This window comes from Furipterus horrens, unplaced genomic scaffold, assembly GCF_987537825.1.
Source record: "Furipterus horrens unplaced genomic scaffold, mFurHor1.1.pri manual_scaffold_4, whole genome shotgun sequence".
NCBI lineage: Eukaryota > Metazoa > Chordata > Mammalia > Chiroptera > Furipteridae > Furipterus > Furipterus horrens.
The window spans coordinates 202872339-202888635 of NW_028327174.1; the positions used below are offsets into that span (position 1 = coordinate 202872339).

The following is a 16297-nucleotide window of genomic DNA, read 5'->3' on the forward strand; positions in this document are numbered from 1 at the left end:
CAGGGAGTGGGGGCGGCCAGGGCGACGAGGACGGGGCCGCGGGCCCCCGCGGGGCGCCCTGACAGCGGGGCCCGGATCCCGCACCCACAACAGCGCCTGTCGCGAACGACCCCGCGCGAACGCCGGACCCGGAGCCTTGAAGGGGGCGGAGGCTGGGCATGGAAGCGGGAGGCTGAGGCCCGGGCAGGGAAGCCGCCGGAGGAGCGCAGCGCAGCCCCAGGGGCCGCAAACAGGCGAGAGGAAGAGCGTCCCGACCCCCGCCCCGGCCTCTCCCGCCGGAGACCGACGGGGACGCAGCGGCACGGCTCGGGGCAGCCCCCGTCCCTGCACGCAGCGCCGGGCTGCACTTGAAATGCTTACGGACGGCACTCAGCTGAGAGGCCGCCAGGGCCGCGGGCCGGCAGCGCCACGCTCGTCTCCCTCCCCGCCCCGGGCCTGGGCAGCCGCCGCCTCCCTCACCGCGCACTCACCGCGTCCGCTCCGCCGGCGGCAGGGCCGCCGCCGCCGCCGCCCCGCGCTTCCGGCAGCCGCGCGACTCGGGCGCCGCAGACCGGAAGTCCCGCCTCCGCGGGCGCGGGGCACGCCGGGGACGGGCCCTGGGCAGCGGACGGGCCGGTGCTGCCCCCGCGCGGCCGCCCCTGGCACTGCCCGCCGCGCCGCGGGCCTCCGCTCCGCCCGCTGCCCGGGACCCGTCCGGGTTCTCCTGCGCTCCGTTCTTCTGAGTGGGAGCCAGGGTTTCCGGCGAGCCCCCAGCGAGGAGCCCGGCTGAGTGCTCGGGGCGGTCCCGGCAGGCCGGGTCCCTACACAGCTGCACGGCCCGCAGGGCGTGCGTGAGAAACGCTCACAGTAAAAACCGGGACACAGGACTGAGCAGCAAAGCGAGGCCTTTACTCACGAGTCTGCAGAGCCGGGCGCGCCCTCAGCCAGGGGCCTGTGCACCCCAAGCAGACAAAGATGCCTGGTTTCATAGTCTCGGCTTCCCCGCCCTGAAATTGCCACCCCAAAGTGAGGTTGACTAGCTTCCTCGCCTCGGAGTGAGAGGATCAGCCCCCCCCCCCGTTTCTCCAGTTTCTCCATGACCGGATACTCCGGAGTTACAATCCAACGCGATTATCTAAACGCCCCTTCTGTGGTTTGCAGATGCGCTAATGCTGTCAGCTCCCTTCTCAGAGACCCTCTAACTACATTTGCCCTTTGTCACTAATGACTTTCTCCTGGTTTGGGAGTCAGGATGTCCTTATTTCTTACATGCGGGGTGAGTTTTATTTTTTTATACGGAACGCTTCGTGACTTTGCATGTCATCTTTGCGCAGGGGCCATGCCCATCTCCGTGTCGTCCCCACTTGAGTACGTGCTGCTGAAGCGAGCACGTGGGGGGGTGTCGGGAGGGGAGTGGGGCCACGGCCCAGAGGCGTGGCAGCGGGCAACCCGCGGACAGGCCCGGGCAGGTTTGTTGCTCCTGTACTTTCTGAGCGGCTGCCCAGCAGTGGACCTGCCACCAGGACAGCCCTCCAGGGGCCGGGGTGCGTGTTCAAGGCTTTTACTGGGGACACTTCAAGCCACACACACAGAACCGTGTAACGAAGGGCGGTCCATCCTGCCCTCGGCTGCAGCTGAGCATTGGGGGTGGGGGTGGGTGGGTGAAGGGCAGGGGTGCTCTGGGTGGCCCTGGGGTTTGGGGCCCAGCCTGGCCTGTGGGCAGGGGCACCAAGCTGGTCATCTGCCGCGCATCCCCCCAGCCCAGCCCATACAGGTTTCCCAGGCCTGCTGGGGGCACACCAGGAGGGGACCGCATTCCTGCACTTCCTCCCGCACTGCCCCCCCTGAAGTCGGCAGAACCCACCTCCCTCCCGCGGCCAGCCGGAGCCAGGGAGGGCCCGGCGTGCAAGGCCGATTCCTGAAGTCTCTTCCCTGTGAAGATTGGAGGGTCTAGCAGTTGAGTCATCTTTTGGAAGTTCAACCACATGACCTCCAAGAATGCTCTAATTCTGAAATCCGTCTGTCCAGTCCACGCATGCAGCTGCTCCCAGCCCAGGCAGGGCTGGTTTGAGCTACACCAGACCCCACAGGCAGGGGACCAGCACTTGTATGCCAGCACAAGTCACCTGTCATGACAAGGACAGGTGTGTGCCCAGGTGTCGCCTGATTCTCAAGCATAACAACTGGCTAAGTCAGAAAAACAGGGACAGAGTGTATGAGTTTTAGAATTTATTAAGAAAGCTCTCAAATTTGAACAGGAGGGAAAGTTTCTTAAAAAAAAATAACATTTACAGGAAAACAGCGGGAAGGGCCGCCCGGGAGGCCCTATGCTGCCTGACCCGGGGAGGCGGGCTCCACGCGCCCTCTGACTCCCTGAACTCCAAGCTTCCTGTACAAAAGGCCACTTGGAACACGTATCCAAGCCCTCCAGCCAAAACCGTTTTTTTTAAAACCTGAAGGCCCCGAAAGAGGTGCGTTGGACAGCTTCACAGTGTGGAGTCTGTGCCGAGCTTGGTCCCTGAGGGAGAGCAGCAGCGTCCCCACGTGGGGTATCCGCCCCCAGGCCACAGCCTGCAGGAGCCACCCTGTGAGGGCTGCAGGAGTGGGCTGGGCCGGAGAGGCACTGAGAGATGGCAAAAAGGCACGCGTCCACGTCCACGACCATCATGTACACTTTGGCTCATTTTGTGTTGTCTTTACTTGTGAAATCAACAAGGATCAACTTATCTTAGAATGAACGTACTGGAATGAGAACGGAAAACATGCCTCACAGAGCTGCTGTTTTCACGTTCGGGAACTTTAAAAAAATCAGCGGCTTTTACAGAAATGTCTTCCCGGAGGTCACAGAGCCTAAGAGCAGGGAGTTCACCGAGAAGAACTGCGATGAAACCTCGGGTGTGACGCTCACGGAAGAGCCGCTCCTCGTGGCCGCTGGCTAAGAACAGTTCTAGGTCATGAAATTAGCATCTCATGATAAATATTTTTACTGTGAAGATTGCATATTTAAAGATACAATGGCATTTTTAAATCCAGTAAGTAGTGATTTCAGAATGTAAACAGAGCTGCAAGCTAGACGCTTCTCAAGACTCCTCCTCCTCCTCCTCCTCTTTAATTTCGGATATTCTGTCTATAGACTTAAGAATTTCAGCAACAAGGTTCAGTGTTTCAGCTCCGGAAACCAGCTGCCTAAAATGAAAACGGGAATTACGGACTGCGGCTGCAGCGCCTGGCAGGACAGAGGGCCCAGAGGGGCCGAGCAAAGGCCCGCGTGACAGCGCAGGCACTCGAGCACGCGCTCCACCCTGAGGCGGCCCTGGCCGCTCACCCCTGGGGGGCCGTGCTGTGGCCGCGGCGGCCCCCACCGCCTGGTCAGTGGGAGACAGATGGGGGGACTGTGGGCGACAGTGCTGCCGTGTCCTGGGAGCTCTCCCCGCTCAGGCACCGCTTCGGGGCCTCCAAGGAGCCAATTCACGGGGCGGGGGAGCGGGGCAGCTGGGATCTGCCTGAAGGCCCACGCCTCCCAGGTAAGAAGGGCCATCCCCGTGGGGCAGGGCAGAGCCTGTTAGTGCACTACGCCCCCTGACCTCGGGGTTCACAGGGCCCTCGGCGACCCCGCCCGGAGCCCTGCCGCCCTGGACGGCGGGCAGCGTGCTCACAGTCTGAAACGTGGTGCTCAGGGAGCGCCCCCGCCCCCCTGCCCCGGGGCGACTGACACCCACCTGATGGAGGCGTGCGCGCTGCTCATGACCGCGTGCAGGTTCTGCAAGGCCAGCTCCGTGTTCTGCTTCACCACCAGCAGGCTGGCGCCCTGGCCCGAGTGCAGGGCCTCGTTCTCATGTTTGAGGTTCGAGAGCTGCGCCTGGGGAGGGGAGCGGCCATGAAGGACTTTCACGGTGCATGGGGAGCCCTCGTTAGAGCCAACCTGGCGCCTCAGGAGAGGACGGGCCCAGCCCCCACCGCAGCGCCCCTTCCCAACTGGAGGGCCCCTAAGGCCCCCCCTTACGCCAGTCTGTCCCTGGCACCAAGCACCGCGGCGAGCTGTGCCCACAGGCACGCACCAGGCGGCCACGGCCCGGGGCTGGGAGCGGCTGCGGGGAGGGCTGTCGCTGTCCTCGGACACCGGCGCTGGGACCTGCTAGTTACCTGGAGCAAGCTCATTTCCTGTTTCAGCTTCGTGACGTGGTGTTCTGCTTTCACTGCACGTTTCTGGCGCCCAAAACAAAGAAATCAAACCCCTCAGAGCACTGCCATGGACCCCGGGCACCTGTGCCCTCCGCCCTGGGGGCCCCCTGCCAGCCCCGCCCGCCGGCAGAGCCCCATCCAGTCACACAGCCATTGTGAGGGGCCCCCGCTCCCCAGGCCGAGGGTGACACGCCCAGCGCCTCACAGTGCCCCCCAGGCGGGCACCACCCCGTCCGTACGGTCATCAGCTCCAGGTTCTGCTCCACCTGCTGCACCACGGCCTCCAGGTCATGGTAGTCACTCTCCTCCTTGATCATTTTTGCTTCCAGTTTCTGCTCCAGCGTCCTCACCCTTGTTAGAGAACACGCGCGCGTCACTAACAGGTCACGGCCCGACTCTGGGAGCGCTTCTCACAGGCCCTCCGGGCAGATCGAGTCCATGGAGACCTCGAGCGCCCACTGTTTCGGAACAAACCGCATCGGTGAGGCCCAGCCGCGAGGCAGCAAGCCTCAGCAGGGTCTGGGGCAGTGCCACCGCGGGCCCGCGGAGTGTCACACCGTCCGCCGCTCTGCCCTCAACGTGGAGGACTCGGCACTATCCAAGATACGCTGAACCCTGGCCAGGCAGATCAGCTGGCTTGGGGCGTTTTCCCGGGACACCAAGGTTGTGAGTTCGATCCCAGGTTGGGGCACATGCAAGACTCAACAACTGATGCACCGATAAGTGGAGCAACCAATCAATGTTTCTCTCCCGTCCTCCCTCTCTCTCTCTCATCAATAAAATTAAAACAAACAAATAAACAAAACAACTTTGACCCAAGGAACGTGTTTGATACTAAGGACCGACACAGAACAGAACCCGGACTCGGCTTAAGTCGGTCACCACGTTCCCACTTCAGAACTGACTTGGGTGTCCCATGTTCCAAATCGCAGCTCTAACCAGAAGCTTACACTTTAGTTTGCATGTCAGAGAAGCTCTGAACCTCAGTCAGCTTCCTTCTTAGCTTAGAATTCTCGTCTTTCAGCTGCAGAGAAAGGAAACCCGTTAGAAGTCAGCGTGTCACTCGGAAGGGCTCTGCTCTCCTGCGACGTGACTCTGGAGCCTCTCAATAAACACAGATGTTCTAGAGCCCACCCATAGTCCACACGCAGAGAAACCATGAGGGGACGCGACGACTTAAGATCTACAGCCACAAACATAACTCTTTAAGGCCACTGAATTATTTTTAAAAATTCCTCTATTCAGGACGCCTGGCACAATGCCAAAGCTGACCGCCAGAGCGGACCCTGCTCTGCGGGGCCGCCCCTGAGGGCCCCCATTTGGTTAGGGCCCCTTCTGACACAGGCCACAGCTCACTGCACACTGGCTGCTCTGCCCGCTGGTCAGCACGTGAGAGCGTAACACAAGGCCACGCGGGGGCGGGCTGGTGCCCCGCACACTGTTTTGTCCCGTAGCCAAACCCAGGCCACCAAGGCCCCCAGGAGGCTCCAGGGTCTCTCTGGGAACACCGCTCAGACACCAGCCATTAACCAGGGCACAGCCCCTCACTTACTGCTTCATAACTTATCTGCAGTGTCCGAAGGTGCCTGTCCCCTAGAGACTCTCCGTGGGCTGCAAAGTCTGCGCTGGGGCTCCCCACGAGAGAGAGGCGGCAGTCGGAGTCACTCAGCGTCCACGGGGGCAGGGACTCGGGCCCCGCCAGCTCCGACGGGCTGGAGAAGATGTACATGCTGCAGGGGGAGGCACCAGCCGAGTCCTGCGAGGGGTGGGTCTGCTCCACAGCGGATGGCAGGTAGGCCCCAGTCCACCCGTCCTCATCCTCGTCCTCATCCAGGAGGTCACCAGCCCCCGTTGGGTCTTCAAAAAACGGCTGCTGGTATTCCAGGCTGAAGCCCATGGGCTGGGAGGTCGGGGAGCTGCCATCGAGTCCCAGGGAGTGCCTCTTGGCTTCCTGAAGGACACAGCGGGAGGCAAGGCTCAGACCCCGGCGCCACCGCAGGCCTCTCCGCCTGCACGCTGCGCGTTGGGGCACGGGGCTGCCTCTGTCCACCAGGGAAGGTGCGTGCCCGGCAGACACACACAACGTCCCCACCAGCATCAGCAGCGGCCTGGCTTTCCCCACGCCCCCCACCCGCAAGGAGCGCTCCGATCAGGAGGGAGGTGCTCTGGAGGGTTCTGTAAAGTCATGGCTGACGGCTCCCGAGAGTCACCTTGGAATAAAGCCTGCTGTTGGCTGCATCCTCTTTCAACAGGCTGAGGTTCTTGGTTCTCAGAAACTCTTTAAAGGAGAACGGGTTTGCCTCTCCTGCATCCCCAAGTTTCTCATCTGAAATGACGGCAGTCGTCATAAACGTGAAGTCTCCTGAGGGGCATCAGAAAGGGACTGCCCTATTCAGTTCTTTCCTAGGACACGACCCGATCCAAAAGCAGGAACGCCACCCTCATCATCATGCCGGGACGCGGTGACACCAGGAAAGAAGACAGCGGGCCCAGAACACCATCTGCTTCCTCAGCCTCCTTCCTCTCCCCAGCCCATTGGCCCCCACCACCGGCCCAGACACCACCTGCGTGGGGATGCCCTCGCCCTCCCACAGCCTGGTCCCAGCTCCGAAGGCCCCGCCTCGGCCCTTCCGGGCCGCCCACCTGCTTTCCTCTCCCTCCCTGCCCTCCCACCCCAAACCGGCCACCCTGCGGCCCTTCCCGTCCACCAGTCACTGGAGGCCCGCGGCCAGCCTTGTGGGAAGTTGGCTCCTACAACTCCGACCCTCACTCTCTCAGACCCCCAGGAGTGACACCCCACCTTCCTGCCATCACTCACGTCTCAGGTTGCACCCTCCTTGCTTCCACCCTAGGGTGGAGATTGCAAGGGTGGACTCCATCTCCCTGCTATGGGCTACAGGCACGCGAGGGCCACGCGGCCCCCAGGCCCGGCCTGGGACTGTGTGCTGGACAGAGAGAGAAGGCAGGCATCCCTGAAACACCTCCAAGGGGTGTCTCCTGGGCTCCCGGGGCCCTTGCTTGGCGCGCTTCCCCTGCCCATAAACAAAGTCTGCAAAGGGACACCATCACCACGGTGGTGACAGGAAGCCTGGAGGACCACAGCGTCCGCCCGACAGGGGGTCTCCCCTGCAGTGCTTCTCACAGCCTGGGGGACCTTTCAGACGCGCGCCCCCGGGGCTCCTGTCCCGGAGATGGTCTGCCTGCCAGGGGCCTGGCCCCTGTGATTCCGAAAAGGCTCTGAGCAGCTTCCGGTGCCCAGCGCGGCTGGTGTCCCCGGGGCGGCACGAGCACGGAGGAAGGCTGCCCACGGCCCCGCGGCCGCCGTTTGCGGGCTCCCCTGCCCTCTCTGCAGCGCCCGGAGCACACTTCCACCCCGGCCCTTCGCGGCCTACATATGCGGGGGGCGGGGGTCTCCCCCAAACAAGACTGTGCGCCTCGAGCGGCAGGGCGCTCTCCGCCCCTGCGGCCCCAGGGCCGGGCACACGGCGGCGCTCGGCGGTCCGCGCTCCGGCAGAGCTGCCCGCGGGTCGTGCCGGGCCCGGGGCCCCTGCGGCCGGGCTCTCACCTGTGTCTCCCACGGAAGCTAGCACCGGGCTGGGCACCGGGCACATAAACATCGGCCGAACGCCGAAGTGCGAGTCCGGGGCCCTGCCGGGGGGCCGCTCACGGCCCAGCTGGGGGAGACCAGCCCGGCGCTCATAGAACGCGGCAGCTGGAACAACAACGAGAGCGACTTGGCCGCGCGCCCCGCGGGGCCGCCTCCCCGGACCCCGGCGCCCCGCCCCCCCCGCGGCCCGCCCGCCCGCCCGCCCGGCCGCTCACCGTCCGGAACGACGAGGCTGCGGGCCCGGGACAGCGGGGTGACGCCCGGGCGGCGCGCGTAGCCCGCCATCGCCGCGGGGCCGGGGGCGCCGGCCCTCCCTAGCCCGGCAGCGGCGGCCCCATGGCCCCGGCTCCGCCCCGGCCGCGGCCCGAGTCTCCCGCCCCCGTCGCCCGCCGCTCGGCCGCCGCTCCGAGGCTCCCGCTGCGGCTCCTGCTCCGCGCGCCGGAAACAAGCGCCGGAACGCCGGGGGGCGGTGCCGGGGGCGCGCGGCGCGGGGGGCGGCGCCGGAAGTGACGGCAGAAGCGGTGGGCGGGGACGCAAGATGGCCGCGGTGGTGCTGGCGGCGGCGCGGCTGCTGCGGGGCTCCTGCGCCTGGCGCCGCTCGCGGCTGAGGTGAGCCGGGGGCCGGGCGGGGCTCGGCCGGGGGTCGGGGCGGCCGGCGACGCTCGGGGCGCTCGGGGCGCTCGGCCTCTGGCTTCCCGACGGCCAGCCGCGGCGCCGGGTGGGCGAGCTCGGCCCGCGGGGCCCCCTCCTCGTCCCGCAGGCGCTTCCCTGCCCGGCGCCGCGGGCCCGGACCCCGAGTCCCATCCGGCGCTCCGCCGCCCGGCTGCTGGGTCTGCTCCCGCCCGCCGCTCCCGGGCCGCCGGGGCCGCGCCTGGGCCACGTGTCGTCCCCGCCGCGCGCGTGTCCCCGACGAGGCCGGACCGGCGGGGCCTCGGCTCCCCCGACCGCGGCCTGTGGGCAGCCGGCTTTCCGCGCCCGTGGGGGGCCAGGCCGGCCTTTTCCCACCCTGGCGTGTGCATTCGGTGCGCGGACAGGTGTCACCCGTCACTGTCCACGCGCGGCACAGCAGCCGCACCGCGCCTGCGCCGGGGACCGCCCCGGGCCGAGGGCGGCGGGGAGCGGGGACGGCGAGAGCTTCGCGGGCGTTGGGCCGCGTGTGTCCCGGGACCACCCCGCCCTCCGGCGCGCTGAGACCTGGGGGCGGGGCCGAGTCTGCGGGGGCCGCCGTCTGTCCTTGGCCCGGGGCGGCCGGGCGGGTCCCCGGGCGCAGGGCCTTCCGCGAGCGGCTGGCGGCTCTCGGCGCGGACCGCACCCCCGCGGCGCCGTCGTAACCGGGCGCGTTCCCCGCTTTAGGCCGGGGGCGCCCGCGGGCAGACAGTTCAGCAGCGGCGGCGGCGCCTACCCCTCCGTGCCCCTCTCCGCGCCCCTGCCCGGGGTCCCCCAGCCCGTGTTCGCCACCGCCGGCGGCCAGGAGACGTCTGAGACCAGAGTGACCACGCTGGACAGCGGGCTGCGCGTGGCGTCCCAGAGCAAGTTCGGGCAGTTCTGCACGGTGGGAAGTGAGTGTGGGGCGGCGCGGCCCGGGCGGGGGGGCGGGGCGCCCGGCACCCCGGCCGTCGTTCCCCTTCCTCCGCCTCGATGTGAAAGCCCTCCGTGCGGACACGCGCTGCCGTTCTGCGCACGTTGGCCGATGCCCGTCCCCGCGAGACTCCCTGCCGCCAAGGCCCTGGGTGCCCCTCGCCCCCGCGTGACCACACCCGCCTGCCTGGGCCTGGTCGCCAACACTGACTTGTCTGCCTTTCCTCTCCTGCCAGTTCTTATTAACTCGGGGTCAAGATACGAAGCGAAGCACCTCAGTGGCATCGCTCACTTTTTGGAAAAGTTGGCGTTTTCGGTCAGTGTCCGGCTTGAGAACTTTGAGGGTGGAGTTAGGAGGACTCTGTATGGTCTTGGTTTCTTTGAAGAGTTATTACAGTAAAAGGTTAAGTGGGCAGGTCAGTGGTGAGAAAAGGTAACTTGATCTCATGTGTCTTGAAAGCAAAAGTAAATTTTTTTCTGTAAAATGGTGTTCCAGGGGTTCTGGGCTGCTAACACCTAAGTAGGTTTTCTTATTTGTTCCACTAGTCCACCGATCGCTTTGACAGCAAAGATGGAATCCTGCGCACCCTGGAAAAGCTCGGGGGTATCTGTGACTGCCAGACGTCAAGGTACCGCAACTTCCCCAAATAAGCTTACTTTGCACCCGCGTGGAACGGTTCTCAGTTATGGTCAGAGTCCCACTGAGCCCCTCGCCAGAGAGGCCGTGGAGGTCAGCGGTGGGAAGTGAGCCCTGGCCTGGGCAGAGCTGGGTGGGCAAGACACACACTTACACAGAGGAGCACTTTTCGGGGGCCACACAGTCCCCAGGAGGATGGTCACCCTGAGAGTGAGCCAGGCAGGGCCTGGGCACTGGGGACGCACAACAGTCTCTGTCCCCAAGTGCTCGCAGGTCAGGCAGAAGGCTGCGCCGCAGGTGATGGACACAAGAGCCGGGAACCCAGGGCGGTGGGAGCGTCGGGGACAAGCAGCTCACTTAGTCTGGGCTCAGGCCAAGAAAGACAGAAACTTGACATTGGGGCTGGTTCTTGGAGGACTTTGCCAAACAGAACAAAGGAAGGAGGCTCAGACCCTGGAGCAGCAGGTGCAAAGGCTCCCCCGAGAAACCGTGGTCTGGCGGGGGGCGGCCCTGTAGGCGGCTGGGGCTCAGACGGCCGTGGTGGCGGCGGCCGAGGCCAGGCGGTGCCTTTCTCCCGGGGGTGGCGCACGCGCGTCCAGAAAGCCCTGCTCAGGGCAGTCCCAGGTGGGCGGGCGGCGGTGACCCTTTCCCAGTGGTCGGTGGGGTAAGTCCGAACATTGAAGAATGACGTATAAAAGACGGTTAAATACCAAGAGTTAGAGTGGGCTCAGAGGCGTGTATTTGTGGTTTTAAAAATGCCTCTTCAGAAGCCTCCGGCTCCCAGCGGCCCATCAGTGAAGGTCAGACGCGCTGCCCGGGGTCAGACCCTCCGTGTTTGTGGTCAGGCAGGCCGGGGTCCTGAGGCCGGTGCTCCATGCACCCTCTGCTCAGGGCTTGATCCCTGCTGCTGGCCCGCGTGGTCCTGCAGCTCCGCTGAGACGGCCCCTCCTGTGCACCGGCACCAGTGGCCACACTTGCCCCGCGGGCTCGCTTGTGTCCCTGTGGCTGCCCCACCTATGGTTCTGTGGTGGCACGCTTGTGCCTTCCCCAGTAGACTCAGCACGCCTGTCCGACCATGGTGCCTCGTGCAGTGGGCCCCTGCTCCCACCAATCCTCGTGCCCCTGCCGTGTGGGGCCAGGCGCGCTCCCACTGCGGCCAGTCAGTGCTCGCAGGACACACAGCGGTGGCGGAGCCTCAGCTGCCTCTTGTCCAGGCTGGCGGGACGCTGACTCGGCACGCAGCCTGCGCGTTCACCCGGAGGCGGGGCGGGAAGCACGCGTCTGCTGTGACCTCAGTGCTGGCGTCGCTTTCTTCCAGAGACACCACCATGTACGCTGTGTCTGCTGATTCCAGAGGCCTGGACACGGTGGTCGGCTTGCTGGCTGATGTGGTCCTGCGTCCGAGGCTCACAGGTGTGTGTCCGGGTGGCCGGGGGGGCCCGTGGGGGTGGGGCGCTGGGCGGCGTGTGGAGCACCGCGTGGGGACGGGCACTCCGTTGTTGGAGGCCTCGGGCTCCCCTGCCTATGATTGACATGGTCTCATTGGAAACACAGTGAGTGGGAAAGCCTCGGTGCTTAACACTCAGATACCTCCCTGTACCCTTCAACGGGTCAGTGGAATTGGTTCCCTCCAGAAGGACATCTCGACTGTCTTTAAACACCCCACCTGACCCGTTCTTGTCCGTCCCCTTCCTCGGCCTTGCAAGTGGCTGGGCTCTGAGCTCCTTGCCAGGAGGGACGGGCGCGTGCCATGCCGCAGCCAGCCTGGCCTGTCTGGGCTGCCGTCGTGCATTCAGGGCTGTCTGGCGCTTGTCGCCGTGAGCTGACACTGGTCTGCACCTGTGTTCTCTAGGCATGTCACACCCATTGCCACCCTCACACAGCCTCGGAGTAGGTATGGGGTCTGTGCCTCCCAGGGAGGAAGCCCCGGCTCAGAGCAGGGCCAGATGGCTGTCTGTGGGGCGCTCTCCCCCTCACAGGTGCCCCCAGGCCTGCCCCAGGCGAGGGCAGAGGAGACTGCCGACAGCCGCCACAGAGGACACACGGCCCGGCCCTGCTGGCCTGTGTGGCCTGAGCCTGGCCCTTGTGTCCTTTGCAGAGGAAGAAATTGAAATGGCCCGAATGGCTATCCAGTTTGAGCTGGAGGACCTCAATATGCGGCCTGACCCGGAACCACTTCTCACTGAGATGATTCACGAGGTGAAGCAGAGCTCACGGCCGCTGTCCCCCCGCACCTGTGGCCCTGGGACCAGGGCAGTGGAAGGGCTCGCTGGCCTGCCTGATGTCCTCACAGGGCACAGGTGTTGGCAGAACGTTCTCAGCCTCTGAGCCTGCTGCCTAGGCAGGTTCTGAACGTGCCGGTTCTTACAGTAACGAGCCCTTTCCCACTGCTCCTCCAGAGCGAGCCTTTTGTTTTACGATTTGACGAGGCTCCGTTCTGGAGAGGGGTTTCCCCTTTGGTCAGCACACAGGCTGTCATGCCTGACAGTAGCTGAGCAGCAGCGGGCGGGCTTCCCAGCGACGGCAGGCTGGCGGCGGCCCCGCTCGTGGGAGGGACGCTGGTGTGTCCTGTGTCACCGTGTCTCTCTCTCCCGCTGTCAGGCTGCTTACAGGGAAAACACAGTCGGCCTCCACCGTTTCTGCCCCCCCGGGAACATCCCCAAGATCGACCGCGAGGTGCTCCACTCCTACCTGAGGAGCTACTACACCCCGGAGCGCATGGTGCTGGCGGGCGTGGGGATCGAGCATGACCACCTGGTGGAGTGCGCCAGGAAGTACCTGCTGGGCACCCGGCCGGCCTGGGGCGGCGAGGCGGCAGGGGACGTGGACCGGTCGGTAGCACAGTACACCGGGGGGCTCGCCAAGGTAAAGCAGACGGGAGGCCCGTGACCGCGCGGTACAGGCAGGCTGCACGCCCTAGGGTCGTTTCTATAATTGTCCCCAAGGGTTAGAGTGAGCTGCGCATTCGTGGCTCTGTCGAATGTGTTGTGACCTCAGCACGACACGGTGCCCCTCTGAAGCCGAGGGCCTGTCGGGAGTGCGGAGCTCCGGGCTGGGCCGAGGGTGGGTGTGACCACGACGGTGGCAGGGCCCCGCTCACTCGCGTTCTTCCTGGTCACAGCTGGAGAGAGACATGTCCAACGTCAGCCTGGGCCCCGCCCCGTTCCCCGAGCTCACGCACGTCATGATTGGGCTGGAGAGCTGCTCCTTCCTGGTGAGTCCTCACTGCGTGCCGCCCTGGGCCCGGGCCGGGGCGTGTCCTCTGGGCTGAGCACCACCCTCGCACCCCCGCAGGAGGCCGACTTCATCCCCTTCGCCGTGCTGAACATGATGATGGGCGGCGGCGGCTCCTTCTCGGCCGGCGGGCCCGGCAAGGGCATGTTCACCAGGCTCTACCTCAACGTGCTCAACAGGTGCGTGGCGCCGCCCGCTTCGCCGTCCCCAGGGCCACAGGCCCAGCTGAGGGCGTTGGACCCTGACACCCCCTCCCGGGTCCCCTCTCCATGTCCCCCCAGGCACCATTGGATGTACAACGCAACCTCCTACCACCACAGCTACGAGGACACGGGCCTGCTGTGCATCCACGCCAGTGCCGACCCCAGGCAGGTGAGGCCAGCCTGCCGCCGCGGCGTCGCAGAGCCGGAGCTGCTCCTGGGGAGCCGGCGTGCCCCCCGAGCGGCCTGAGCCACTCACGCTGGCCCCCCACCTGTCCCACAGGTGCGCGAGATGGTGGAGATCGTCACCAGGGAGTTCATCCTCATGGGGGGAGCTGTGGACGTGGTGAGCGCAGTGGGTGCGGGTGTGGGCGGCTGTCCCTTGGGCCCCCAGCGCCGGAGTCCCAGCTGGAGCAGCGCAGCCCACCGAGCGACCCTGCCTGTGGCTGAGCTTGTCCCCATGGGGAGCCGCCCCTGGCCCTCACCCGGCACCTGGTGTGCTGGCCTCACATGCCATACGGCTGCCTCGTGTCCTTCCCAGCGTGACGGACGAGTCTGTCCTCCTGGGCCGCCCTGTGGAGCGGGGGCAGCGGGCACGGGGTCGGACGACATGTACAGCGCTCGGGGGGCGCCTGGCTTCTTGCGTCCTCGGTTTCCAGCTCGGTGTCTGAGACCCGCCGTGTTCAGAAGCCGTTGCCTCCTGGGCCAGAGCGGGTGCAAATAGATGTTATAGGCACGCACAGGCACACAGTGAGCTAGAGCCGGGGGAGCCCCGTTTTCCCTTATTTCAAATGTGGCAAAGGCCCTTAAAACAGACTTCCCACCTGGGCCCGGAAACCGCGCAGAGGGAGCGAGGCAGGCTGTGCTCGGGACGGGCCTGCAGCCGCAGGCAAGCCCGTCTGCACTTGGCTGAGCCCGGGGCGAGGGCAGACCTTTGGCCGGGACCCGTTTCCGTGGGCCGCTCCGCCGGCTGAGGTGGCAGGGAGTGCCCAGCAGACGGGGCTGCTGGACCGCGGGGCCGGTTTGACCCTCAGGTGGAGCTGGAGCGAGCCAAGACGCAGCTGATGTCCATGCTCATGATGAACCTGGAGTCCAGGCCCGTGATCTTCGAGGACGTGGGGCGGCAGGTGCTGGCCACTGGCTTCCGGAAGCTGCCCCACGAGCTGTGCGCGCTCATCCGTGAGTAGCGCGCTGGACGCCGGATGGCGCCTGCAGAGGCGGCGGCTGCGACGGGGTGGCCTTGGCAGCGCTGGCAGCCCTCTCGGCCCCGGGTTTCTGGGCCTCCCGTGGGGGGCTCTCGGGCCCCTCGGTTTCCTCTGGTCGTGCCGGCTTCCATCTGCTTGTGGGCCTGGGGAACAGGCTGTCTCGTTTCCTGAGTCTCAGGGTCTATGACTTAGAGGTCAGCACTGTCTGGCATGACTCTAGGCACGTGGTGTTGGCTGGTACAGCTCTGTAGTGCTCCATGGGGTTGGGGTCCTATGTCCCCCCTTAGGAAGCCCCCTTAGGCCTCTGAGCGTGACAGTACCTGATCTTGCGCCCTCATTTTCCATTTTCCATTTTCCATAGCAAAACAAAGTGCTGGGCGCACTGCCAGGGGCCTGGGCTCTCGGCTTCCCTGCCGCGGGCGGGTGTGCGGCCGTTGGCCCTCGTTCCTCTCCCTTGTGGCCGTGCCGCCCGGAGGTGGTGTTTCTGCCTTTGCTTAGTGGGTCACTCATCAGATGAGGAGCCCTTCCTCTCTTACCCACTCCTGTTGGGGGGCGGGGCATGTCCTCAGCATCCGAGTCATTTTAGACCACGGACACCCCTCATTCCCTAAGCAAATCCATTTCTCTCCTTCCACCCTGACCCACCGTGTTGTCCAGACGCGGCTGCACCTGGACCTCCTCCCTGAGGTGGTGGCTGGGGCGGCAGGTGAGCCCCTGGGGTCTCCTCCGTCCATTTAGCGACCCGGAGGAGTGGAATGGGTGTAGGCGTCAGGCTGTTCCCGTCCTTTGTTCCCTGCGCCAGGCAACGTGAAGCCAGAGGACATCAAGAGAGTCGCTTCTAAGATGCTGCGCGGGAAGCCGGCCGTAGCCGCGCTGGGTGACCTGAGCGACCTGCCAACCTATGAGCACATCCAGGCGGCGCTGTCCAGCCGAGACGGGCGCCTGCCCAGGGCCTTCCGGCTCTTCCGCTAGACGGCGAGGGGGTGCGCACGCGCGCGTCTGTGGAGGTGCTTTTAGTGCAGAACTCGTGAGGGGGGCAGACCACGGACGCTTCTCGGTGTGCGTGCACGCGGTTGATATCGCCAAGCACAGCTCAGCCCCTCCCTCAGGACCGACCGTGCCCGCAGCACCCCAGCTCAGGTGGGGGGCACGTGCAGAGAGGCCCCAGGCAGCCGCTGTAGGAACCCCGGGTTAGTGTGCACACTTCCCTCGTGAGTTTCAGCCCGCCGACGGTGGTAGGGGCCAGACCCCCTCCTCACCGAGGCCAGGGGCCGCCTGAGGGTCTGCCCCCCACCCTGAGCTGCAGCTTCCTGCGCGGCTCCCTAAGCACCGGCCTTGGTGCCAGGGCAAGGCCAGGGACGCAGCGGAGCTCTGGGCTGGGTGCGGACTGTTGTCCTCTGCCCTTGGCTCAGGACGGGGTTGTTGTGGGCCGGGTTAGCCGGCAGCTCTCCTAGAACAAGGCGTGGGCATGGCTTTCTGCCCGAGGGTCCTTCAGTTTGACCCAGTGTCGCACAGCCCCTTGCCCCGTGACCGAAGGGTGAGTTGTGAGTTCAGAGATGTCAGAACACATGGGGCAGGTCCTGGGAGCCGCCGCCCTGGGGTAGCTCTGCGCCATCGTGGCTCAGGGCCGCCCTGGCACACGGCGTCGGCACGCCCAGGTCACAGGAGAGGGTGG

At 65.5% G+C, this 16297-nt stretch overlaps 2 protein-coding genes and 1 non-coding gene across 4 annotated transcripts; 1 reads left to right on the forward strand and 2 right to left on the reverse strand.

Moving 5' to 3' along the window:
- Positions 1 to 1268: 1268 nt before the first annotated feature.
- On the reverse strand, positions 1269 to 1370 carry LOC150013892 (U6 spliceosomal RNA). The gene has a single exon (XR_016510940.1). It is a non-coding gene; the product is annotated as a U6 spliceosomal RNA (small nuclear RNA).
- Positions 1371 to 2984: 1614 nt separating this feature from the next.
- ENTR1 (endosome associated trafficking regulator 1) lies at positions 2985 to 8196 on the reverse strand. Its single transcript, XM_090276036.1, is given in 10 exon segments — positions 2985 to 3165; positions 3699 to 3838; positions 4123 to 4185; positions 4401 to 4512; positions 5112 to 5185; positions 5714 to 6112; positions 6372 to 6487; positions 6895 to 6997; positions 7716 to 7873; positions 7984 to 8196. Coding segments are annotated over 10 exon segments (1341 nt in total). The 5' UTR covers positions 8054 to 8196; the 3' UTR covers positions 2985 to 3059.
- A 101-nt stretch (positions 8197 to 8297) lies between these two features.
- PMPCA (peptidase, mitochondrial processing subunit alpha) lies at positions 8298 to 15898 on the forward strand. Of its 2 annotated transcripts, XM_090274971.1 has the most exons (14): positions 8298 to 8377; positions 9122 to 9327; positions 9583 to 9662; positions 9893 to 9975; positions 11302 to 11396; positions 12082 to 12182; positions 12585 to 12848; positions 13105 to 13197; positions 13278 to 13396; positions 13499 to 13589; positions 13701 to 13763; positions 14452 to 14596; positions 15280 to 15328; positions 15425 to 15487. In XM_090274971.1, the coding sequence occupies exons 1-13, from the start codon at positions 8307 to 8309 to the stop codon at positions 15306 to 15308; spliced, it is 1440 nt and encodes a 479-aa protein (XP_090131097.1). In that variant the 5' UTR covers positions 8298 to 8306; the 3' UTR covers positions 15309 to 15328; positions 15425 to 15487. The 2 variants fall into 2 exon arrangements, with proteins under 2 accessions (XP_090131097.1, XP_090131096.1); XM_090274970.1 differs by lacking the exon at positions 15280 to 15328 and having other exon boundaries at positions 15425 to 15898.
- The last annotated feature ends 399 nt before the right edge of the window (positions 15899 to 16297 follow it).